Consider the following 27,506-nt stretch of genomic DNA (forward strand, 5'->3'; position numbering starts at 1 on the left):
AACGTCAGTTCACATTCTCTCACAGTTTTCTCTTTATCGTCACTGCATGTTTCCGCCTAACCGACCATCTTGAGCTGTACAGGTTGTTGTGATCAAGGAACCTGCTGCTCACTGTAATGCTGTTCTGTTTCTGTTATGTAGAGGCCTCGGATTGCATCTGGTTATGTGGGTTAACCATCAATTTTCTGTTTAGGTGTCCTTGAGCTGGGCATATTTGTTGTATTGTGGTTGGCCATCAAGGAACCTGCTGCTGACTGTAATGCTGTTCTGTTGCTGTTATGCAGAGGCCTCGGGCTGCATCTGGTTATGTGGGTTAACCATCTGTTTTCTGTTTAGGTGTCCTTGAGCTGGGCATATTTGTTGTGCTGTGGTTGGCCATCAACACAACAAATTCCCACCCCAGCAAGAACATTCAAGACAGCCACAGCCAAACAAACCCATGAAGCAAACACCAGCAACTCAAGGACACCTAAATAAAAAAACAGTTGACTAACCCACATAACCAGATGCAATTCGAGGCCTCTAGATAACGGAAACAAAACAGCATTACAGTGGGCAGCAGATTCTACAATCACAACGGCCTGTACACCTGAAGACGGCTGGTTGGGCCGAAACATTTAGTGTCAATAAAGAAAAGCAAGTGAATAGTAACCGATGTTGCACATCGACGGCATCAAAGCAACACACAAAGTCAGATGATATCATGCATATGTGTTACCCTCCTACATGCAAACAGTAAAGCAAGAGAGGCAGTTTGTTGGACAAATAAGTATCAGTCTGACATGGTCTCACACATCAAACCGACATTTCTTCCTATAATACTGTAATAGTATCTTCCTGTCATGTTTCGGTCTTGACATGCATAGATTTTCACCTCAGTCTTGACATGCACAGATTTTCACTTCAGTCCTGACATGCACAGATTTTCACTTCAGTCCTGACTTGCACAGATTTTCACTTCAGTCTTGACATGCATAGATTTTCAATTCAGTCTTGACTTGCATAGATTTTCAATTCAGTCCTGACATGCCCAGATTTTCACTTGTCTTGACATGCACAGATTTTCACTTCAGTTCTGACATGCACTGATTTTCACTTCAGTCTTGACATGCATAGATTTTCACTTCAGTCTTGACTTGCATAGATTTTCACATCAGTCTTGACATGCACAGATTTTCACTTCAGTCCTGACATGCACAGATTTTCACTTCAGTCCTCACATGTCCAGATTTTCACTTCAGTCTTGACATGCAGAGATTCCGGTGGCATAGCTACAAGAGAAAAGGCTATCTGAAAGAGCCATGCATGGATGATAGGACAGCATAATGGACGTCAGAGAAATGCTGTAACTTGCTCGTTATGACTGTACAGCAACATCCCTTCCTCTTATGGCAGACAAGTCACTTGAGGTCTCGTGCTGGTGAGTTGCAGGCCTGAAACAATTACATGAATAGCATTAAAAAAAAAAGGTTCTGATTTGCATGCAAATCTGCATGTACGGTTTCAAACTTGATCCACTTTTAATTTCAACAAAATGTAAAACTTCTAAGATTGAAAAAATACAGTGCAATGGTAAATGTGTGAGACTTTTGACAAGCTTGTCAATACAGATCAAGTATTTGCTCGTATACATACTGGCCTAAAGAAAAGGTACTAATAATACCCATACACTAAGTAAATTTTTCTCAAAGATCTCTCCATATTAGAACACTGTAAAAATATATAAAAGTAAAGACTTCAGCTCCTTTAAAATGGGAAATTAATTTACATTTCCTTATAAATGCAAGCCATGCAATACTGCGCTACCTATATATCAAAAATTTCATTTTCCATTTCCAAACTCCTGTGCAACCAAATTTCCCACTCAATAATTATATAATTCTGTCCCCTACATTTCAGCTACTACAGGCAAAACAATACGATATCCATAGCCACGTTTGTAGTTTTCACTGTTTCACAAACTCTGATGTCAGCACAGCTTTTATAAAATGCAATTATCTAGATCAGATTATTAGCAGGGACCAAATATTGGTTCTAGAAGAACCGGAAACAAAATGGAACAAGAATATTCAAGCACAATAACAAAGTCAAGGACAATCAGCTCATAAAATGAAAATGCTGATCTTCCCCAGAACTTGAGTTATGTATCAGTTCCATCATTACAAAAACAGTGTTAACATTATGCTCAACAATTAATAAAATATGGCTACAAACCACTCAAAAGACTATGCAAGGCATGGAGAATTGATGGGATTCAACACAAACTTTCATACTGCAAAATTACTTGCAAAGAAAGTAACTGAAACAGTGAAGCTTCATTACTTACAGTTCACTACGACCAAACACATATTTACCAATACAGAAAAGTGTCTAACACAAAATTTGTATCTACTTATAAACTCTCCTACAACGCCAAATTTCATGAGCCAAATACAAGCTAATCTATACTGTGAAGTGCTGTTTCGTAAGTACCTGTAATAATATTAATCTTTTCTTCTAATAACGAATCATATAAACCTGCATAACATTTCTAAGAAGTCCTTCCCTCTCTCTCCAATATGATCCCATAATGGCATACTTCAAATTTTCAATTTCTAACATGAATATTAAGAGTAAGTAATCATTATTTTGCACATGAAATCAGCATCTATAACTCTGTCATCACATGACATATCTGTTTCATTCCGCAGCATACTGTGAGTTTGTTAATTCTTTTGGTCACAGTGACGGACTTACATTTACGTTTACAACCACCTTAGAGCTGAAGCACAGACTCGTTCAACCATAACACAACTGCAGCTGCACCTATAATAAGAGTCTATATGATTCAAATTTATATATTCACGAAGATGTGCGATGAACAATATTTGTCAAGTACACTCGTCTCCTGCTTACTGAACAAATTTATATCAAATCATCACAGCATAAACAGAAAGCTTTTGCATTACAAACATATCACACATGTAACATCACACTACGTCAACGTACGTAAATATTGCCAAATATTACTACTTAATTAAAATCCTGTAACCTTAATTGAATTTAACATAACAAAACTCCCCCATGCCCCTCCCAACTGACCAACCTGACAAGCGAATCACTTACCACTACATCACACTTTTGCTGTTTGACGTGAACTGTGTTGTCACTGGCCCAAATTTTGCAACGCTTACAGCGATTGTGATTGATCGATATGATCATGTGGTTTGGCGATTGGCCTTTCGTGACATCTGTCGTTGGGATTATGACACTATCTGCAGATGGAGGCAGGTTACTCCCATCCCTCACCCACAGCAAACAGGCCAAAATTTATCCAGCCCTAGAACAGTCTCATGACTATACAGTCCTGCAGACATAAGTTCGTAACTAAACTCCTTTCTGATTAGATTCCTTGTAGCTGGTACAGTCAGCAAGCACACCCTCAGAGGAGCCCAAACTGTGCAGTAAACAGTGACAGTTGCATAATGCCTTTACAAAGGTGTACATGATATTTCACCATAGCAGTGTCCTGTGGAGCCAGGGTAGCGCAGTCAGTATAGTGACTGGCTATGGGCTGGATGACCAAGGGGCTGTAGTTCAAGTCCTAGTATGGGCAAGAATTTTCTCTTCTCCATGTCATTCAGACTGCTGTTGGGTTCACCCAGCCTCCTATCTAATGTGTCTTTCCCCAGCAACAAAGCAGTTGAGGCATGAAGCTGACAAATCACCTCCAATTAGTGCTGAGGTCAAGAAAATGTGAATCTATACATGCACTCCCCCATATACCTTCATGGCAGAGTGTTTAATTAATCAGAGCGACAATTTTACCTCTTCTTTTAGCAGTGACCTGTATACGAGACAGTAAAGAGCCCACAGTGGCAAGTTTACTTTTACCTCGATCTACGTGTCACTGTGTATTATAAACGTGAAAACAGACACAAGCATAAGCAGATGGCAAGCTGGTCTTAGCTCAGCTGGTTTCTTGTTTTGCTTACACTTCAACCTTGAAAATAGAAGTGATATGTTCCTCAGCATACAGCACAGAGGTCTGTATTCTCCGCAGTTGCTGCTGTGACAAGGAGGACCAGCCACCTAACACAATGGCCAGAACTGTCATGTTCCATCAGTTCTCCTTCAATTGAATGAGTAAACAGGAAAATGTAGTTAATGGTGGCCTGCATTTCATGTCATACATACCTGTAACACACGGAATGGATGTACATTTTTCTGTGTGCTCTGACACTTCGGGTGGACCCCTCAGAAGATCCTTGTTGAGTTCAATATATATTGCATCCTTCACCGCTTGGACTAGCAATCTCATCACTGCTGCGTCTCTGAGACTGTAAACAGAAGTAATAGGTGTATAAAGCAGTTATACCACAGTTTGTGACAGTATCATTTAGAGGACAGCTCGCTAAAAGAAAATGTTCCTTTGAATTGTACTTCAAACAACTTTCAAACTCAATATACATCATAGTAAGTGAATGAATGCAACACAACTTCTGTACAAGGACTCCTCACCGTTCTCTGGGGGTTCCTGCATTTTTCTTGTCTCCAGTTGGCAGGATCATTGCAGATGGTGTCTGAGGTAAACTTCCTAGATTCTCCTTTCTCAGTCCAAAATCGATGCCAGACATCATCACTTGGAACAGTAATTCTTCACTGGAGCCACATCATCCAAACCAACGAAAAGTAACAATATAGATATATAAATCCAGACACGTTTATCAAGTTATATGAGTAATCCAGCTACTGTTGTTTGCCATATTTTTCACATTTACTAGACAACTCATGAAGAACAAAACTTGTGGAAATGCATCAACCGTGTCCTATCCTGTGACAGAAATTGTCATAACTTTCCCACAGGGGTGCACTATTGGAAATACATCATCACGACCTTGTAAGATAATTCCCACATTATGGCTGTGTGCTAGTTTTCAGTCAGTTTCTTGGTTTAGGGGGGGACTGAGTCCACTTGGTACGTCAGCCACTAACTGGCCTATTGTACCAGCCCCAGATGATGAGTGTGGAGCAGTCAGTGGAATGAGAATTGAAAGGGGAAACCAAAGTACTCAGAGAAAACCTGTCCTAGTGCCACTTTGTCTGTGACAAATCCCACATGATGTGACCTGGACTCAAAGCTGGGCCACCATGGTGGGAAGCCAGCAACTAACTGCCTGATCTATGGCACAGCCTGATGTGTGCTAGGTATTACATCTTTACTCTTTACATTCTATGGCAGCTCTTCTAGAAGTTCGATGGCAGCAACGCTATGCTTCCCCAGAGCAGAATGTTTCCTTTCTCTTTCTTGATGTTTTCTCCAACTGATTTGTGCCTCCACCAGTGAAGGTGGGTATAAGGAAGAAGGGATACAGATAACACTAGCCTGACTCTGAATTTCCAGACAACACGCCATGAAGCTGGATGTTCACTCCAGCTGCAAGTGGAACTGTCTCTTGCTTCGGTTTCTCTGTTAACGGCACCATGCTCCTGTCAAAACAAAAACAAAAAGCTATCAACACTCCAAAGACAGTGAGTGATGTATGGTCCATTCCGCTTTCCCAGGAAGGTAGCATTTATTAAATGTGTTCCAAATTTTGGTTATGTCATATAATTTCCATATTCTGAGAGAAGTGATGTGTTTATGTGATGATTCTGTGTACAAGGGACATGACAGCTCCCACAATACTTTACAGATATTTTTTCTAGAAAGGGGGATGAACAATGGAGGAAGACCAACCTGGGAGCTTCATCCATTTGTCAACAAAGACGAAACAATCTCACATGTACCATGTGACTGAAACCTTCAGTAATTCAATGTCTGGTCACCTGGAAAATTACTTCACAGAGCCACGCGACTACTTAGCTGTCCCGTTAGTAAAGCACCACACGTCATTCAGGTGTTTATATGTTCAAGGGTTAACTGCAGTGGGATACACAAACTGAAGATGGTCACAGTCTAAGGGCCAGAGAAGAGCAACAGCCATGACTTATTCATTAATCATGTATACATTATGTACTTTTTTTACATTACAATACATTACATTACATTATATTACATTACATTGCATTGCATTACATGGATCCAAAGTTAGTCAAAATGACTGTAGGATGTGGAATATGTCATATAAATACAAAACATATGTGGAGACCCAATGGAGTTGTGACACAACAGAAACCAAGAATGCACAGTGACTACACACAGGGCTATTTAAAGATACATAAGTTATTTTCTAGACCATAAGTATTCATCAACAGAGTAGAATGAATGTGTATTTAAGTATCATTTCAGTGCTGTTTTAAATCGTGCCTTTTCATTCATAAGACCTTTGAGGTCAGATGGCAGGTTATTAAAAATGTAGATCCCAGGATAATATGCGCTTTTCTGAAAGCATGAGAGGTTAGCAATTGGTCTGTGAAGACAGTGATTGTGTCTTGTGTTAACACTGTATACATCCGCATTCGTCTGAAAATGTTCTTCGTTATTTGTAATGAAGCTTATTAATAAATATATATATTCACAAGGAAAAGTTAAGATATGTACTCTCTTAAATAGATCTCTGCAGGAACTACGGGATTTGACACCCATCATGATTCTAACAGTTTTCTTTTGCAATTACTCCATACAATTATTCCATACTTCATTAAAGAGTGAAAATAAGCAAAATAGATTGATTTTAGAGTGTCAATGTCACTAATATGTAACATGAATCTAACTGCATAACATGCTCTACTTAATTTTGGAATGAATTGATTGATATCGTTTTTCCAGTTTAAATGATTATCAATTTTCAAGCCAAGGAATTTTGTGTTTACTCCCTCCTCTATATATTTATCATTATATCCTATGTTTAATGGCTCTTGTGGTGAGTTTTGTTATAAATTTTATTACATTTGTTTTTTCTAGGTTCAGAGACAGCTTGTTTGGAGAAAACTATTTACTCATTTGCGAAAGAACCTTGCTTGATAACATGCAGAAATCATCTAAATTTTTACCAGAAATTATAACACTAGTGTCATCTAGAAATATTATAGGTATTGATGAGGTCCTTAGTGTAGGAAGGTGGTTTATATAAATTATGAAAAGCAAAGGCTCCAAAATTGACCCCTGCGGAACTCCACGTTTTATTATTCTCCAGTTTGAGTAGGTATTTTGGATTGAATTTTATGATTTTATTTCAGTCTTTTGTTTTCTATCTCTTAGGTAGGATCTAAACCAACTTAAAGTTGTTCCTTGAATGCCAAAAAAAATGTAATTTCGTTAATAAAATTTCATGACTTACACAGTCAAAAGCCTTTGCCAAGTCACAGAATATTCCACCAACATGCATTGTTTGATTAATAGATTTCAACACACTGTCTGTTAACTTAAAGGCTGCATTCTCAATGGAAATTCCTTTCCTAAAGCCACACTGTTCTGGGCCTAGTACATTGTTACTCTAAAAATAATGACTTAACCTATTGTGCATAACTTTCTCAAGTACCATGATATGTAAGCAATGCCCGTCTTTTAGTGCACTCAATTTTACCTGTTACTTCACAACATGTTTCAGCACTATAGTGGCATCATCAGGTGCTCTATTTACGTCAATCTATTTCATTGCTTGCCATTACGTCATTGTAAAATTTAAAAAGTATTTAAAAACGTTTGTNGATTACAACACCCATAGTGGTGAAACTATGCGTGGTGTTAGAATTGGGACAGATAAGATAAATAATCTTAACAAGTTTTTAGTATATTTATTATAATTGACGAAAATTTTTAAATACTTTTTAAATTTTACAATGACGTAATGGCAAGCAATGAAATAGATTGACGTAAATAGAGCACCTGATGATGCCACTATAGTGCTGAAACATGTTGTGAAGTAACAGGTAAAATTGAGTGCACTAAAAGACGGACACTGCTTACATATCATGGACGAAGATCAGTGCAACAGGACGCTAAAATACAACATTTCTCAAGTACTTTAGATAAAGTAGTTAGCAGTGAAATTGGCCTGTAGTTTGACATACTAGTCTTGTTCCCCTTTTTACATAGTGGTCTTACTACTGAAATCTTAAGACGATCAGGAAAGATTCCTGTGGATAATGAGTGATTACAGATGTGGGTTAATGGGCTACTCATTAGAGATGCACAAACTTTTAAAATTTCACTTGTTATTCCATCATAACCTGAAGAGCTTTTTTGTTTTGAGGAAATGTATTGTCACGTGCTGGGTATAGGTCACGCGACAAATAACTTCACGCCATATTGGCTATAATGAATTTATTGAACACTCGTTCTCACACTGACACAATTCACAATTACAATTACTGCGATCGGCAGTATCACAATTAAATCCATTGCTTTCGGAGACTGCTAGACTTCTGCTGCACTTGGCGACTTCACGATCCACACTGTGTCACTCCTGACCACACTGTTCAGCCAGCTTTTTATACCATTCCCTGTTACCTCATGTTATAGCAGTGTCCCCTTGTTACATCACCGCGGCAATTGCTCTGATGTTGTTACATCACCGCGGGGGAGGGGGTGTCCTGCATAGCGCAAATACAGCACAGTATTATACTTTTTGTTTCAGTTTCAATGGTTGGAATGGTTTTAATACCAGGGAATTTTCTAGGAAATGCCTCTCTTAAAAATGAAATGAAACTATCTCCCATTTCTTGATGCAAGTTTAGATTTTCTGTAATGCACTATGTCTTAGTATGAGACAATGTCATTAAAACAGGTTCATAAATGTATACACGGATTAGCCACTGTGGTGCACTCAATTTTATTTAATTTACCTTGAACACTGTAAGACTTACTGGAAAAGAGTGCACTGGGATACAATATGTGCGAGTCATTTTCCTCTATAATGTTTGTTCAAAACACTTTTCATTCCAATAAATATTTAGCAAGTCGTATGTACATGGCGTGTGAAGTCATTCATTCCAGGCAATGTAAAATAATCTACAAATTTAACTGAAATCTCCGCTAATGAGATATAAAAGTCAATTATACTTTTAAACACAATACACAGCCCTAAAAATATGGCACAGTCACAGTAAGATATGTAGAAACTACCCATACAGGAGAGTTTATTTTAGAAATGTTAATGTGGCTCAAATCCCCAAGACTGTGCTCTGTTTGAGGTTCACTCTGATTCCATGGTGGCATTCCGTAATTAATTTGACTTTTTTCGATTCGGTTACTGGGGGCGTGACACTAACCACTCACCTGTCTGGTGCCGAGGTCCAGAATGGCTATACCCGAACTCGCGATACGTCTTCATAGTGTAATGTTAATGAAACACAGGGACAATTTTATCAGTTTTTTTAAGTTAGATTAAGTCAGCTTTGGAGAGGGATGAAGTCACAGGAGGTTGGAGAAAACTGCATAATGAGGAGCTTCATAACTTGTACTCTTCTCCAAGTATAATTAGAATGATCAAGTCAAGGAGGATGAGGTGGGCAGGTCATGTAGCATGAATATGGGAGACGAGGAATGCGTATAGGATATTGGTGCGAAGACCAAGGTGTAGGTGGGTGGACAATAGTAGAATGGATCTTAGAGAGATAGGATGGGATTGTATGGACTGGATAGATCTGGCTCAGGATAGGGACCAGTGGAGGGCTCTTGTGAACACGATGATGAACCTTCAGGTTCCATAAAATGTTGGAAAGTTCTTGAGTAGCTGCAGAATTGGCGGCTCCTCCAGAAGGGCTCAGCTCCATGAGTGAGTAAGTAAGTAAGTTAAGTCAGTACTTCTTTTGGCTTATTTTGGACTTCACCCATCCTCCGGTATATAAAAGACCGGGACGATGGGTGAAGTCCAAAATAAGCCAAAAGAAGTACAGTATACACCATCGTCAGAATCCTTTCAAGTCTATCCAAGTTAAGTCAGCTTTGCTTAACCAGTGGATCAAGACATTCACTAAAAGTCATTCCCTATGATATAGAAATTAACATCGAATATCCTCTATGAGAATGAAAAGGACCCTCAATCCACTAAACTGAACACACATAATATCTTCTTTTAAGTATTTTTTTATTGCCAGTGGGGTGGGACTAAGTCCCTTGTACTGCGGCCACTTCTGGTCAATTGTACCAGCACCAGATGATAGGTGAGGGTGATTGTGGAACAATTGGTGGAATTAAGAAGTATGAATGAATGTGTAAGGGGTGGACTTGACGCTAATAATCCAATATTGTATGCTACCGACTTTCTGGTGTACACCGGCGTTTGGTTTTTATGCACTTTCACGTTAGAAAATGTCACATGCAATCATAGGTATATATTTACCTCCAGTAACACAATAATTTCTTTTCCGTAATTTTAAGAACCTCGTGGGAGCAAAATCAAATTATTTTTGTATTTTTTTCGTGCAAGAACTGCGTACACTTCTTTAACACCTATCCTCCATTTAAAAAAAAAAATCTATATATATATTTAACCAATCATATCGAGAAATCAAGTAGGTACACATTGACATTAATCAATTCCACAGAGTCTATGTTATATCGATATATCGAAGGCCACTGGAGAAATTCCACGAAGACCGGCTAGATATATTAACAGTCACCCAGCTAGTAAACAGTCTCCACCTTTTGTGGAACAATAAAGTTCATTACTGTGTTCCCCGAGACTAATCCCTAGCCTGCTAGATGAATCCAATTCGTGGTGCTACCCAATTAGATCCATATTTTTATACAGTCATCTACTCCTAGGCCTTGCAAGTGTTTCTTCCAGTACACTGGCGAAAATGTTGCATTCATGCCACTTCCCCCCCCCCTTTTTCTCTATCCCTCGTGTGTTCCCAGCCATTTCATGTTCCTTGATTTGATCACTACATAACATTTGGCACAGGGTTCAAATTCCCTCAAAAGCAGTTTCTTCCATTGTTACATCATCCCTTAGATCCACATTATCAAATATTCTCACTTTCTGCTCCTTAATATGCAAGGCAAAGTTTCTTGCCCCCACAAACCGGATAAAAATGAGTTCAATACATTTTGTTTCCTGATTGAACTTGAGAGAACTCAAACCAATCATAAGATATTCCTTGAACTGAGTCTGCTCCTTACTTTCTCATGAATACAATTTTGACCTGTTGCTAACATTCCATGATATTTGAGCTCCATAAACGTTTTGACGAAGGACAATTTATTAGCTACCATATTATGACTTTATCGCACATTCTGGTTTCAGATCAACATACACTAGTTTCTTCTGTAATTACTTCTGCACCATCTTTCTTACCACTACACTGAAGGCCCTAAGGTATTTATGCCTCTTTAATTTCACCAAGGTCTATTTTATATAATTCCAAAGCTCATTACTTTGTGAACAGTTCTATTCTCCTGCACTTGTTTCTTGTCCTTTCTTGGCTAGCTCTACTGGGGTCATTAGACTCATTTTTCTGCAATAGCAGCCAAGCAATGGAAATTGGTCTGCAGGTTAGAATAGGTATAACATTCTTAATAGGGGTATCAAGGGCTGAGGGATACCACCCCTCACACGAGTTTGGTCTATTGTCCTCTCTCTGTGTTGATCCTCCTAACATTATAAGACGAGGCACCAGCTAAACAATTAATCTCAAAACTGCACTACATCCATACCACAGACCTCCAAAGCAGTTTATTACATGTACACAAGTCTGAATATACCAATATGTCCATGGGAATATAACAAACTGACTTGATGATACAGAATATCACATGAAGAGTTTTAACCTTATTTTATGTCACAACTTTCATTTTAACAAGTTTATAATAGTTCATTGTACTTTTATACCATTTATTTTATAATGTACTATCAAGTACCCAGCTTTACCATCACAACTGCAGTTCAACAGTGTGTGAATATGGTAATCATGTGTTTGCCTGATGATGGCTTTATGAGCTGAAACATGTATCCAAGCTAATTTTGGCCTTGGCCTTTATATTGTTGTTGTGATGATCTCTAATAAAGAAATTGTATATAATAACAAAACAGGATGCACGAAATGGAAATTCAAACTTCACTTACTGAGGAATTTAACTGTTCACTTGGCTTCATGGAGTGTTACCAAATGATCCTCACACAAAACAGAATACGCCTACACCAATGATGTGAAGATGACTAACTACTAGCAGCAACATTAAGCCTACCTGTGACATAACACTGGCTTCTCATATCTCTGTAAAGGAGACATAACAGATGGTGAAAGTCTGGCCACTAGTTCATATGACTATATTAAAACTGGAAATAGCATGCATAAATGTTTAAGTGCTTGGACAAAATAAAATTGGGCCTAATCCTAGTCAAACTATAGGGATGAAACATTACCACAATCTACTGCCTACTTCATAAACATTACTTGAGTAACAGATATTCCCTGGTGATATTCCTTCAAGATTTGTCATCACAAAGGCACATATCCACACAAGTCCCTCCACTTCAACTTAAACCTTCATAACCCACTTCACTGCAACATCCTGAAAAGGTTCCTGCCCTTATAGTTATTCAACTAAAATTCTGTACAAGGGCATAAACCTAATAAAATGAAAGTGAGAATTATTGAGTGCTGTCTGTGCAACTTTTATCTTTCACACCTTATACACAAATATCCGTTTTGCCCTTTATCTGATGAAGGTCCCTGAAAAGAAAGCAAAAAACATACACCTTACTGTGTCAACTGATTTTCATAATTGATGCTTTTATTTAGCTATCAACAATATTTTCCCACTAGTCGGATCCCCTGAACTTTGTCCACTTTTTAAGAAAAAAATTTGTAACATGGAAGAATGATATTAGTAACTTTCCAAAGAGTGAAGAAATGAAATTAAACACCACAGCTAGCACCTGGGACATGTAGTTAACCAAGAGAACATGTGTGATTCACAATGCAGATCAACTAGAAGTACTAAATTTGTATCTACTGACCCAATAACTTTTTAAATACCATAATCCCACTCTTTCAAAACACAATAAGCAGTATCTCTCTTCACTACATAATGCAATATTACTAGAAATAACTGAGAAACATGAAGGCATTTTACTTTCACACACAGAAATGGACTAAAAAATGGACAAAGTTTTGTACACGCACAAAGAAAGACCATGATTCGCAATCATTGTTCACATAATACAAAGGTGACAATGCTAACAACAATTTCCATACTTGCGGCATTAAGGAATACACCATGGTCGTCACCCAAAATTATCCTCAGAAGCCTTACCTCAAGGTACTAGTGTTAAGCCAACAGATGGCAGCTTTGAATGAAAAATTCCAATTCTATTAACAATTTGCTTTTTAAATACTAATACCATTGCTGAAATTTCATTTTAGCAATATTTTTCTTCTGATTCTTCATCTTCTTCAGTTGTCACTAAGATCTTACTGCACCTGACTGAACATAGCCCAAACCCGCCAAAAATCAAAACAAAACACAATCATGCACTCGCGCACACACACACACACCGCTTCTTTATTGTAATGTCCGCTACCAATTGATTGAGGTCCATTTCAAAGTTAACAGTATGACAACTTTTCAGAAAGTTCATTTTTTTAAAGAAAAGATGATGTCCTGTGAGTTCAGCACTATTGCCAACTTCTTCTCGTTCAAGTACATACTCCCTTAAAAATTATCATTTTAATTAATTTTCACTGCAGTCTTAATTCTTTCCGAGTCCAAAAATGTTTTTTTTTTCATGTTTGTTTCATCTGTTCACTAATAATGTTATTTTCTTTTTAAACGGTCCAAACTCCGAAAGAAAACAAGAACATTAAATAAATGTAGTTGTGAAGTAATCGTGGAAAAAATCTGAGATAAAAAAGAAGTTTTGAAACAAGGTATCACTACACACTTGTTAATTGTTTCTTCTTGCAGCAGAGTCAATATGCAGAGTAACTCTTTTTAAGTTCCATTAAAAAAACAACGGTTTCTTGAATTCCATTTTCGGATTTAACCTGTCATGTTTACTGTCGCGACGGTTCGCTTCTTACCAGACAATAATCTAGTTAAAAGAAAAAGAGTGCACTATGGTCCATTTCTTCAATACACGACACAACAGTTCTTCATGCCTGCCGATTCCGCTGAGTATGCGCCGCAAATCCATTACACTTGACAGAAAGAAAGCAAAAAACAATCCATCACAGCTCATAGCTAACAACACTTGCGTAGTATTAGTCTGTATTGTTCCTGCCATCCCTTGATTATTTACTGGACAGTGGCCAACAACCAGACCAGTGGGAGCTTACCATACAAACACAAAAGTTAATTAAACAGGGTGAATTCTGTTTTCTTTTTAGATATCCCTTTCATACTATACAGCATAAGTAGTGGTCATCTGATTGGCTGCAAGCAGAGGCTTCATCCATTCAGTGGCTCCTAAACACAATGCCTCTCCACCAATCAAATCATTTCAACCAGTACAAGTCAATAATGTTTTTATACAATTCACAAATATACAACATGAGGTTATGAACGAAATTAGCATTCTGGTATACTGGCAGATGTCCAATAGCATAAACCACAGCCACACCACGATCTGTCCGTGCATGACAGACTTAAAAACATACCAAAGTACAGCACCTATCAGAATGAAGGCCCTATGAGGCACACACTTCCACCAATGGGCAAATGGGCACCTGTACCACATGCTTAAACTTGCCCAAATTATTACCAAATATCTCAAGAATATATCTGCAAATTGTTAGTTTATGGAACAGCAAGTTCCAAGTAATTCTTCCATCTATTTTATGTTTATGTTTTTAAATCCCTTCCTATCCTCTTCACTTCTGATATAATAATAAATGTTGGTATCAAAATGTATTTTTCTTAAAATTGAAAGTGAACAGAAGGGCCCCAAGATCATACTTGGCTCCATGCCCACATTGCCTGAGAGCAGCCCTGACTACAATACTGACATATATAGAGCTGCTGCATTACTTGGGGCTCTGTGCCCCTTCTTGTTCATGACAAGACAATGGCAAATAATCACAACTTCAGCTGGGTCAATTACTTTCTTGAAAGATGCTCAAAAGCATTAGGTAAATTGGCCTCAAATATTCATACCAAATGACACACCAAAATGAAGCAAATACAACACAATTTCAAATTTACCTAAGACCTTATACATAACAAAATTTCTTTTCACAGGTGTGAAACACTGCTTATATGCCACAAAAGAATACAAGCTTGACCTTCAAGACACGAAAATTATGCATGAACATCTGCTATCTACTACAGAGATAAGCTAAATGTTTCAGGATATATGTCAGGGAACTAACTGGAAGACTATCATACAACAGGACACCTGTGGGGGGGGTTCACTTTTTCAACAAACTTTGGAATAAAATTCCTCAATGTCTTCTTAAGGGCTGAGTACACCTACAGGTACTCATGTTGTGCATTGTAAAAATACATAAACATATGAAATTAATGTGCAATGTTATCAAAATGGCACATTGAAATCACAATTTAATTCATGCACTTGGATCTACAACTGAGAAGTATCCTTACTGCTGTGGATGACTGAAGCCGAATACTAGGTGCTGCAAGAATAATTTCCGTGAATGACCAAGTGCTACAGAATTATGTGTACAAGACTGAGTCACATAATACACAACTACTACATCAGCGTACCTGAACCAAAGGAAGGTGGGGTTTGTGTAGTCATTGCTCATCCTGTGTCAACAGAACTTGGCATGCAGAACACACTGTACCCGATACAAGTGCATTAGAGGTTCATACATCAATACATTACAGTACAACATAGAACTCCTTAAAATAAACCCCAAGCACTTGTATGTCTGTCAAATTGCCTGCCCACCATCTTTACAACATAGAGCACCTTCCCTGTTTCATAATGCATACTTGGGCCATGTAATTGGGTGTCATCTGACATGATTAAATCAGGTAACAAAATCGCAACATAGGTATGAAAGCAAAGAAACTGTACAGCAAACCTAACCTGAGATTAACTTCTAGCATTTTATATTTTGTAATTTTGGTAGACAAATACCAACATTCAGTGGAAACTGCCTGCTTCAACTTCACTCTTTTACCCAGAAGAAAATAATAGCAGGTTTCTCCAAAACATCTGTTAACTTTCTATCGAACAACATGGTGTCACGCCTTAGAGGACCATACCTTAACATCCATTGCTGCAAGAACTATATACACCTCATGAATGTGACTCACGTTTGATTGTGGTCTTCTAAATTGTGACACTGTATAGTCGTGCGTGCAGTTACCAACATTTCAGAAGATCATGCCTTCACCTACAGTAGAAGCTGTCAACCTTGGCGTAAGAGGTTCTTCTGAAATGTCAGTGTCCACCTATCAGACTATGGGGCACCATAATCTCGAAGACCACAGTCTAGATTTTTACCACTATGAAGCTCAAACCTCATGTAAATCTGTCATGACAGCGACTCACAAACCTATGACTATCTTATGGACCTCAGTCCACAGTAATATGAATCATAATACCTATGAACTTGTATGGAAAGCTGAAAAATGTACATGGAGTGGCAATGATGCTAAGTATCAGGTTTAAATCCAAAATTCTGCAAACATTTCTTCATAACCTGAACACTCTTTTGGTTTATGAAAAACAAAAATGTGGCACTGTGAACAAAAGAACTTTTAAAATATGTGATGCAGACAACATAAGGAGGACGCCATAAGAGGCAACAACATACTGGTGACAATGCCACATTTTTTGTTTATTCTACAGGCCAGCTGCCAGAGTATGCAAAATGCATAAACTGCTATCAGAAACTTGCTCCTTATGTCACTTTTGAAGCAGAAAAAGCTTGTCAGCTACTGAACACGTCAAGGAGCCAGAACTTCAAATCTGAGGAAGAAACTCTGTTGTTAAGAAACTGTTTCTCCAGTTTTTGAATTTCTGTTCATTGCGTTCACAAACGAACAGTATGAAATGTCACTAGAACCACAGCCCTCTTGAAAATATGATCATGAGGAGAGCAAGTTACCGAAAGAAAATCTGTAACACACAACACTGTCACAAATCTTTATAAAGTGTGCAGACTAAAAAAAATGGAGGGAAAGGAGTGGGGGGTTTCTGCATCTACCACAATCTGTTGAGCCAAACAGTTGTACTGTAAGACAACATTAAAATGCAGCACGTAGCCCGAATAATGGAGAAAATGACGTACAAAGTATCCATCTACCTGTCTTGCGGAGCAGGTATAGAAGCCATCATTACAGAAATAAATTTCTTCCTTTTGTAGTACCCTTCAATATTTAGCGCTACAACAGTTCAAAATGCACACAGATACAAATGACAACTTTTTGGGATGTTGAGACATATATAATGTTTTGGAACCAGCCATTTGCTTCAACTCTGGCAACAGTAAAACACCAGGAAAGGTAATGCGTCTCAGCATCTACAGCTCTGTGGGGGTTGGTGTCTGATGCAGCTCCACCCTGCCATGCTCGCGCGTGAAATCGTTACACAATTCAGCATTAAAATTGAATTCCTGGGCATTAAGTCATATATATTCCAACAGAAACTGAACCACATTCAGGGCCCCTGGATGCTTACATAAGGTCCTAAAGGTACTCTCCGCTAGTAAGTGGTGATTACAAAAGCATTTTACAACTCTCTTTTGCAGATCATTTCACCTGCTTCTCTTTTAGGACTGAAATACGACAGAAATGCATAGACTGTGCATATCAGCCAGCATATCCCTTCCTCTGAAGAGCTGTGGATGCAAAGTGCAATCTGTGGTCACAAATTTCAGTTCATCCTGCAACTACAAAAAAGCAGTACAGTGATCTCTTCCCAAACATGACTGAATAATACACTTTCAAACTCAATTTTCTAAATAAATAAAGGTTCCTTGGTGCCATACTTAATGTCCATTGCATTTATCCTAGCAGGGAGAAATACTTCACACACCGTGCCTGCACGTGACCCACGACTCAAGAAGCAAAGAAAGGATGGTACCATTACATACATTTAAAAAAGTGTGGGAATCAACATGGGTGGGAGGGGGAGTGGGATAGCATCCGAGGGAAACCACACTTCCATAAAGATGACCTTGAGGAAACAGCCACAAAAATGATTCCAAGGTTTTACAGTGGCAAGTTCATCCTTACAGAAATGTGACAGTGGAAACAATCATTAGTTAGATGTGTAAATATGCAAATTCTCAGAACACCTTTCCTCTACACACAAAGTCCATACACATGTTTCTTCTAGAACAAAATTAAAAAAAAATAATAATAATGAAGAAGAAAATTCACCCTCTAGTACAGAATTCCTTAAATCAAAACTGTTACATAATGTGGTATATAATTGAAGTAAGCTAAGGGGGATGATCTCCTTGTTAATTTCTTCCCCCCCTTCCTCGACCCCTGCCACCGCCATCACGCTCCTGAAACAGAGCAACACAAACATACAAGTATATCTAATATCGGCATCATCTCATCAGATTGCAGGGATGTAAGAGTTACGTTTCAGTCTCGTCCATCTCACATATAACATACACTTAATCTGAATATAATCTTCTCATAATATCTTTCCCACAATTTAGCATTATAAATGTTGCTTTGCCTTGAAGATTACTATCATCTTGCTTCATGCTGGTTTCTTGCTTGGCTTATTCTTCAACCCTGAAGATGGAGGCAACAAGAGTCTCTGAAATGTCGGCTGACTTTCAACGGAATACGTGGCATTATATCCTGGAAGATGGGACCCTTCACAATGCCACGTAGTTACTGCACTGCGGAGGAACCCACTGCCACTGTCTTCAGATGACGGAGAGAGAGGGTTCCTCGGCAGCAGAGGTGGTGTGATGTGATGGACCGCAGGGCATCACACCCCAGTAAACAATCCTCCTCATGGTCACTGCCATGAGAATCACAAATCCATCATTTACTCTGCCTTGTAAGCACTTTACATACGTTCACTAAAGGAAGGTACACTCATTATGAAGAATTCTATCTTCTGGAACATAAGGCTGTGTAGTCCACTAAAGACAACCAACTTCTCAGAGGAACATGTCCCCTCCATTTTCAGGGTTCAAGCTCTGCTTGCTGCCTGTTTCATGATGGTTTCTTGCCTGGCTTATTCTTGAACCCTGACAAAGCAGGCAACATGTTCCTCTAATAGGCTCGTTGACTTTTGGCGGACTAAATGGTAGTACATCCATGAAGACAGACCTGCTCTTCCCTGTACTTTATTAAACAGAATGCCTAGAGAACATACAGAAGAGTTGTGGTGTTGCTCAGTCATCTGAAACTTCAGCAACAGATGGGGATGTGTCATCAGCTTTACACTACAACCACTTACCCCAAGGAAAGAGTCCCTGGTACCCAACAGAGAGGTTTGGTGGGCTTGAGTGTGTATGGATGCAAAAATCTCTGATCCTCCTGGGAACTGAAACCTGATTTCCTGGTCACCCAGCCCATAGCCTGAACACTATACTGCCCCTTATGCAAGAACACACACACACACACACAAGTACTGGATAGTTTATCACTGGAGGAAGTCCCCAGCAATCCAATGGACAGGGGTTCAAACACAGAACAAGTGTGCGCTGTGATGAAGTCAAAATTCTCTTCCCCTCTTGTGAATTGATGCCTAACCATGAAGCCTGCAGCAAGTTACTATAATGACTGAGCTAACCCTGTTCCTATCTAAGGCTACAATCTGCACATTCGTATGATTTCTCCACTGAAATGTTCCATTCCTGAAGGGACCATAAAATTCATGCCTTTCGTAGCACAAGGGTCTCTCTTCTGGCACATTTTAGCAGACAGTACCAATATTTCCAGGGGGCAGGGAGTAGCATAGTTGGTTGAGGCACTATGCTACAAGCCAGTAGGTCAGGGGTTCAAGTCCCAATGAGGTCATTGGACTTTTCCAATTGACCTAATCCTTCCAGCCGCACTATGGCCCTCGGGTCGACTCAGTCTCTAATAAAAATGAGTATGAGGAACATTCTTGGGGGTAAAGGGTGGCCAGCACGAAAGGCTGACAATCTTGCTGCCATCTATGAGCCGATTGTCTAAACAATGTGGGAACCTCAACATCTCACAAACCTATGGGCCTCCACAGCCTGTTACAGGGATACCTTTACTTACTTTACCAATATTTCCAAAGAATCCACTGTCTCAGTTTTCCTTTGAAATACTGCTATTATAACCACCAATGAACTCTACTCTGCCATTTGTCCAAAGTCCATCGCACCATTTTCATCTCACTAGGGAACGTCACACATTCTTCGGAAAGCTAAACAAATTCTTATAGTCTGCTTGTGACTGGAAGTTCACTGTTACGGTCTGGATGTCAATAATATCACAGCTGTACAAACTTATGGATATGAGAGATCTAGGCGGGAGGTAACAAGTTCAACAAAATCTGGCATATTGAGATACCAGCACAGCTGAGTGACAGGCCATCTGGCTACAATCTTTGCACTCTTACATACCAAGCACTGTGACTATGTATTGTTTTCCAAATGTGAACGCTTTTCCCATTGGCAAGTTTGAGTATGTGAGGGAAAATTCAGTAATCACAAATGTTTGAGAAACAAAATACATTGTCACTGATCCCTCTCAGGCAGTAACAATGAAAAGACCATTCAAAATAAAATCATGTACTTCTGCATTCTAAACTGTGTATAGAGTAAATAAACAGGGCAATGCTTCATGCTCCTTTCATTTTTTATTTACAACACCAAACCGCTGCACTCACTCGGAATATTTACTGCATTACTTTCTTTCATGTCCATCTCCAAAACACTGACCTTGGTCGCAGATGTTGATGCTACCAAAAGAAGACAAATGTGAGAGATGGGTTACCACTGCTAGCTGCTCACGCAACCAGTCAACACTATATGCTCTATATACTGACAGACATACCAATACTTCCAGTCACTATAGAAAACACACTAACATATCACTCTTTCAAGTTGGCAACAATGAAGGACACAAAGTAATACATGTGCTATCACCCACTGAAGATAAAATGCATCAAAATGTTTGTCACAGTGAACATCAATTCTAAACTACAAGAATATTTTCTTTTTATAGTTCACGTCACACCTAAACTTCATAAACATATCTGAAATTGGCTGGCTATTTTAACTGGGATGTGTTACGAAACTTCAGTTAAACTCCTCAATATCAAATTTCATATGTTCAGCAATTACGGAGGTCTTACTTGCAAACAGCTGTACAGACAGACATAATGAAGCACTTCTGTGATTTACATCATTGCAAATGCAAAAGTGGGGGGAGGTATATTACTCTAGGTTTGCAAACATCTTTATGGTTGCATCATCATCGACAGTGATGTAGAAAATTTTGCCAGCATTAAGAAATTAACAAATTTTGTTTCTGGTATAAGACTGGCTCCAAAACAGCCACAGTGGAGACTTTGTTGAAGTCTGTAAGGCTACAAACTCAAGGTATGACATACCTCAGAAACATCTCGTTAGATATTACAAGGATCTGGTGAGCAAAAGTGTGTTACAGAGAAAAAGCACAACATTATAACTGTATGGCACCCAAGACAACTCAATTTCTTTTTTATTTTTCGGCCTCTGATTGTACACATTATTAATTACTGGGTAATTTTGTATTCAAATAAACATGTTACAAATCTGTATACTTTAATTACTAAAGGCGCTGCATGAGCTGCAAACTTGAAAACTACCCCACAAGGTTGAACTGAATGAATACAAGCCAGAATTTTGACACCGACACTGAAGTTGCCCATTCTGTCACCAAAGATGAACTTCAGAATTTCTCTTTATCAAATATATCAGAGATGAATTATTTCTTAAAATCAAACTATCTTGCAACACAAAGAAAAAAAAACAGCAGCCATACTGCAGTGCTGCTCTCTACAAAACTATCAACTTCATTAAGTGTCTTTACCTTCTGTTGTGGTGGCATTCCTGTCCCATGATGACTGCCTCCTCTTTCCCCACCACCAGAGCCTGGACCACCACTGGACTGCTGTCCTTGTTGTGGGGGGGCTCCACCCCGACCTCCTCCAGGACCGCCCACATCTGGCACCACTTTACGGCTATCTTCCTCCTCCTGACGTTTCTCATAATGTACAAAGTCATCAAATATCGAAGTGGAGTGGCGATACCCATGAAGAATACGAAGTACTTGCTTTCCCTTTTCAAACGGCACTTCCTGCGTGTCCCGCGAATTAGTCACAGGTTTGTTCTCATTGTTTTCAAGCCTGATGTGCCGCAGCTGAACATTCGGGACATCCTTGACATAAATCCAGCGTACGCGGAATTGTCCCTTCCACTTGTCTTGAGACCAGACCGAGCTTGAGGCATGGTAGTCCACTGGCGACACCATCTGTGCCATTCCACAGAAATGTCCTGACCCATTCACAGAGAAGAAGAGGTAAACAGGGCCCCCACCACCTTTAGTTTCGCATTCTCGGAACGCCTGATCCAGCCTCTTGTTGCCATGCTCAGTTGAGCACCAGATGTCATACTTGATGGAACGATGGATATCATCCTCTGAGTAAGACTTTATCACAAAGAAGCGTGCCCCTTTGGCTGACAAGTCAAAGTCTGGTGGGTTGTAATTGTTCTTGACACGAAGTTCATCAAGCACAGGATGGGAGGGTAATGGCGTGGGAACCATTACATTGCCAGGGTGAGGGCCAGGGGGCTGCTGCTGCAGATGATGTGGGGGAGGTGCCCCAGTCCCACTCCCTTGAGGGTGATGGGGGTGATGAGGATGATGTGGTCCTGTAAGAATGGTCACCTGACCAGGATGATGACTTGGGTGGTGATGTGGCGGAGCTCCTGCAGGAGGATATCCACCTGCTCCACCCCCTGGAGGGCCCCCTGTCCCTCTTGGCCCACCCCCTCTCACTGGACCACTCCAAGTGGGCCTTGCTGTGGGAGGAGGGCCGACAGGCTGTTTAGGCCCACTGATCGAGTTGGCACCTCCATTCTTTCCTTCCCAGGTTCCGATGTCCATATTGTGTTTGCCAGGCACCATGGGTGGAGGAGGCATGCCTGGGCCCTTCTTCTTCATACCGCTTGAAGTCACTTGGGGCTGTGGTTTTGCAGGCTGACTTGCAATGGATGCCCATGTCATCTTCTTGGGTGGTGGAGGGGCCGGTGCAACATTGGTCTGCACCGCCACCATCCCCCCACCCACACCAACCCCCGTGTCCATGCCACTTATCTTGCTGCCCCCAGGCACATCCTGCTGCTGTTTAGACAAGTCTTTACCATCCACTACTTTCATCACCCCCTGAGTCACTCCCCCATTCCCACCAGCCACATCTGACAGTCCCAATCCCTGCATGCCCTGCTCCACTGCTTTAAGCCCGTCCACTCCCCCACCTGCTGAGCTGCCCACGCCAGCTGCCGCACCATACATCCCATCTCCACCTCGATAGTAGTCATCATAATGGGGTTTCCTAGACATGGCGGCAGAGTTGCCCCATGTCGAATAATCACCATTTCCATGGAAATAATTGAAACCTGCTGCGGCAGCAGCAGCAGCTGCTGCTGGCTGTCCAAATGCTGTTCCAAAGCCACCACCCCCTCCCCCAAACATCCCATCCATGCCATAAGAGTCGTGTCCTATTTGTCCCCCATATCCGCCCAGGAAAGTCATGGGATCGCCTCCATTTGACCATGTCCCATCTCCTACACCAAATGCCTGATAAGGGAAGGATGTTCCATAGTAGTTTGACATGCTGTACGGATCCGAAGCCATCGACGTCGAGATGGGGGTGTTGTAACCCTGCCAAAGCAATGGAACTATCTAAAGCAACAACATACGTAAATGCACTGCACACTGTTATAAAGACAGCTAATGTAACATCATGCAGAGCTTAGGCACAAACACTCAACTGTTCTCATAAGATACCTGTCAACCCAACTTCTGCTGTAAAACTATGGCCTCAGTCGGTTATGGACACATTAGAATGAAACAGGAATTTACTATTTACTTTATAATGTATTTTGTGGTATAAACTTGGTGCACACAACAAGTACTATCTTTGTTTGATTTTAGGTGAGACAGAATAAACCAAATTCCAAATAAATTACATCAATACACTCAGATAAAGTTTTATAACCTGGTGACCACTTACATTTAAAAATGGCTTGTATTGGGACCTACAATCTTGTGAGCATCCAGATTATGCAGTGACAAGTCAACATAGTACAACAGGACAGAAGGAAACACTATTTCAGCAGTGTAGCAAAACAGAGAGGAGTATAAATATAACCTCAAAATAAGAATTCGATGGGTAGGTCATCATTTTATATTAATTCTTCAAAGGGTAAATAAACCTCAAATACAGGGCTATATATATAGTCACTATAACAAGAAGGTACTTCCAAACTTCTGTCAAATGAACGTGTCATCAAATCCAAATGATGACATGTGAATGCTATGAATACACAATCAACAAATTTTATTGATGCATTGTCAGAACATAAAGAAGTTAGAATAATGTAAATATCTGAATTTGTTATGCTCACTATCAGACTGTACAATACAAACCACTTGCACTTTGTACATGCCGATCACCAAACTGCACTGACCAAGTGTTCGCAGGTATTTATGTATTACCTGATGATGTTGGGTCCTCCATGAATCAAAATCCTCATGTTCACCTACGTGGTCCTTTGGGCCATTTGTCACTGAAAGCAGTGACAATGATGATTAACTTCACTATATACTCCAAGGTCAAATGAATGAACCTAACCATCAACAATGGCCTGTACGTAGCTGAAAATTATGAGCAAGTGAAAGCAGCCACAATAGTAATAAAAAATATATCCTCTACTCCTACACGTAGCACGAAATCTAACCAATACATGAGATTAAATTAAAATACTTTGAAATAGTGGCATACATCACCCACAACAAAGCATACTAAACTGTATGGGTTTCTAGAACCAACTATTTTCCACCAAATCTGTTCCAATAACTCTGGCAATATATCGGAACTATTTTAATACTGGTAATTTAATACCCGGATATTATCATTCAGATGTGATTTTAAGAAAGTCAGTTCATCTGACAGCATGTGCTTTTGTTATTTCTGCTTACCTTGATTCCCTTGTCCTTTCATCCGCTGCATTGTCATGTACAGGGCAACATGAAAAAGAGATTAAAGGTAGGATAAGCTACTGGTGAGACGAAAAACACTTCTATATATTTAAAAAAGTGCACTTAACACAACTACGCCCAAGACTAATTCTTTCCCTACCTGGTCTGACACGCCTGCAGACATCACCTAATTTATGCACTCTTCTTCTTTCTTCGCGCAAAGTCTTTTAAACTGAACTGTCAATAAATTACGTTCGAGTGTTTGATAGTCCAATCAGTGGCGTATACACAATCAACTTCTAAAATATACAAAACTCGAGACACTGATCACTTCATGGGGAAACAATGGCGGCTGAACCCAACTCCGAGAACTTCAGTGCATACGCAAGCGCAAATATTTTGGGTACGTCATTAAATCCAATACGTTCAGAAATACAATTCACATCATTGTTGAACTGAATTTACTAAAACTATATTAAGTAGCAGAATGCTATTATTAATAAAATTTTCAGATTGCGTTATTACCCTGGTTTGTTATAAATTTAAGTTGGAAATGTTAATTCCTAAGAACGTCGGTTACAGAGTAAAGATTCCAAACTTGTTACCCGGCACACACATAAGGCTTACATCTCTTCACATAGCTATAGAATAATCGAATACACCCGTGTCCCTTATTCCGATAGTCAGCTTCTTTTACCTTCCGGTTACTCGAAGAGGTGGTTTGGTTTTGAGGTTGGAGTTCTACGTTTGATCTTATAGTACATGCAATTTAATGTAGAAGAAAATGCATAAATTGATTTATTAAAGTCGTATCATTTTTATTGCAGGTAACGTTATTCGTATCACAGAAGGTAGCACAACATAAAAATGGTCGCTCAAAAGAAGCAGGTTAGTGTTTGGCACGTGGCTTTTGAAATTATTTGTTTCCGAACACATGTTCTTTTTATAATATTCCTTTAAGTGTTTAATAACGAATGTTTTCCATAATATTTCAGAAAAAGGCGATGGAGAGTATAAACTCCCGGTTAGCTCTGGTGATGAAGTCTGGGAAGTATGTACTTGGACTTAAGCAGACTTTGAAGTCACTGAGACAGGGCAAAGCCAAGCTTGTCATCATTGCTAACAACACTCCTCCACTGAGGTGAGACTGAGAAGTAGGCTTCCCTGTAAAGAAAGGAAGTATTTTACTAGTCAGGGAATCCTATGGAGTAGTCTTGACTACAGTGCTTGGTTGAAATAATTAGGCTTGTATTAACTGAAACTACTGCAAATTATGGCCTAAGCAATGAATAATTAATGAAGTTCTCATTAGTACCAAGGTGTGTAAGTAATGAGAAAACATTCATTTATTATAGGGAAGTAATTATGACTATTGGGTTAAGTGCTATACCATTATTGGAAGTCAGAATTCTATGTATGCCCCTTAAGGCCAGCCGCTTGTCATGATTCGCTAGTGGTTTGTAGTATTTCACTCCAAAGAAACAAATTGCAAGTAATGTATATACATTTACAGTTAGAAGAGATTGATACATGCATCATCAGTAGTAGTCTAAAATGTTTCTGCATAGTCATTAGATAGTGACATACATTGTTACATCTTCATCCAGAAGTTAGTAGTCTATTTTCAACAGTCAAGATCATACTGAAGATCTCGTTGAATGTGCAGGACTTTTCGTACATAAGGTTGTGCCTACTCGAGGTGCCTAAAATTATAGCTACAGCAACATCTATTCTGAGTGAGAAGCGTGTGGTCATACCATGGCATGTTACTATCTGGCCTTGGTCAAGTGAGGCAGTTTCAACATATTCATAAACCAGCCAATTTCAGGAGGATGAAGGGGTTAGATTGAGTGATGGCATACTTCAAGTTCTGTGTTTTTGATCCGTTGGTGTTAATATCAGGGCCGGAAATGGGGTAGATGTTGCCTGCTTAGTTCCAGGTTTTAATAAATCTATTTACAGTAAGACCCGATTAACTAATTGCAAACCATTCCTCTTTCACAGAAAGTCAGAGATTGAATACTATGCAATGTTGGCAAAGACTGGAGTGCACCATTACTCTGGGAACAATATCGAGCTTGGAACAGCTTGTGGAAAATATTTCCGTGTTTGTACACTGTCAATCACTGATCCTGGAGATTCAGACATTATTCGATCAATGCCAACTGGAGATGGACAGTAAATGTGATTCTTTGTTTCGTATATTTATGCAAACTCTGAAATAAAAACATGTTTTAATTTGTATTTCTTCTGTTTACTTCATTATACAGTAATTTATTATTTAATCTTCAGCATGTTATAAACAGAACAGTTCTGAAGGTATTTGTGAAATTCTGATGAATATTAGTCTTAGGTTTCCATGGCTACAGACTGATGGGTGGCTTTGGCTTTCAAAAAATTTCAGTTGCCAAACTCCCACCCGGGTCACTAACCCAGAAGATAGGAACTGCAGGGTTTACCAAAA

The 27,506-nt window shown here is 39.4% G+C and overlaps 3 protein-coding genes across 5 annotated transcripts; 1 reads left to right on the plus strand and 2 right to left on the minus strand.

Annotated features, from left to right (window-relative positions):
* Positions 1-1,175: 1,175 nt before the first annotated feature.
* LOC111867829 lies at positions 1,176-10,392 on the minus strand. 2 transcript variants are annotated; one of them, XM_023858020.2, is made up of 5 exons: positions 10,269-10,392; positions 5,203-5,469; positions 4,501-4,641; positions 4,177-4,319; positions 1,176-1,433 (listed from the first exon to the last, which is right to left on the minus strand). In XM_023858020.2, exons 3-5 carry the CDS (start codon positions 4,617-4,619, stop codon positions 1,387-1,389), a joined length of 309 nt encoding a protein of 102 aa, XP_023713788.1. In that variant the 5' UTR covers positions 4,620-4,641; positions 5,203-5,469; positions 10,269-10,392; the 3' UTR covers positions 1,176-1,386. The 2 variants fall into 2 exon arrangements, with proteins under 2 accessions (XP_023713788.1, XP_023713786.1); XM_023858018.2 differs by lacking the exons at positions 5,203-5,469; positions 10,269-10,392 and adding an exon at positions 2,737-2,805 and having other exon boundaries at positions 4,501-5,010.
* A 2,238-nt stretch (positions 10,393-12,630) lies between these two features.
* LOC111867833 (YTH domain-containing family protein 3) lies at positions 12,631-25,431 on the minus strand. Its single transcript, XM_023858021.2, has 5 exons — positions 25,203-25,431; positions 25,043-25,067; positions 24,560-24,630; positions 21,869-23,722; positions 12,631-18,357 (listed from the first exon to the last, which is right to left on the minus strand). Exons 1-5 carry the CDS (start codon positions 25,224-25,226, stop codon positions 18,310-18,312), a joined length of 2,022 nt encoding a protein of 673 aa, XP_023713789.1. The 5' UTR covers positions 25,227-25,431; the 3' UTR covers positions 12,631-18,309.
* Positions 25,432-25,678: 247 nt separating this feature from the next.
* LOC111867838 (60S ribosomal protein L30) lies at positions 25,679-27,286 on the plus strand. Of its 2 annotated transcripts, none has more exons than XM_023858031.2 (4): positions 25,679-25,774; positions 25,870-25,930; positions 26,038-26,183; positions 27,047-27,286. In XM_023858031.2, the coding sequence occupies exons 2-4, from the start codon at positions 25,910-25,912 to the stop codon at positions 27,222-27,224; spliced, it is 345 nt and encodes a 114-aa protein (XP_023713799.1). In that variant the 5' UTR covers positions 25,679-25,774; positions 25,870-25,909; the 3' UTR covers positions 27,225-27,286. The 2 variants fall into 2 exon arrangements, with proteins under 2 accessions (XP_023713799.1, XP_023713800.1); XM_023858032.2 differs by having other exon boundaries at positions 25,703-25,774; positions 25,850-25,930.
* The last annotated feature ends 220 nt before the right edge of the window (positions 27,287-27,506 follow it).

This window comes from Cryptotermes secundus, unplaced genomic scaffold (assembly GCF_002891405.2).
Source record: "Cryptotermes secundus unplaced genomic scaffold, Csec_1.0 scaffold2252, whole genome shotgun sequence".
Taxonomy (NCBI): Eukaryota; Metazoa; Arthropoda; class Insecta; order Blattodea; family Kalotermitidae; genus Cryptotermes; species Cryptotermes secundus.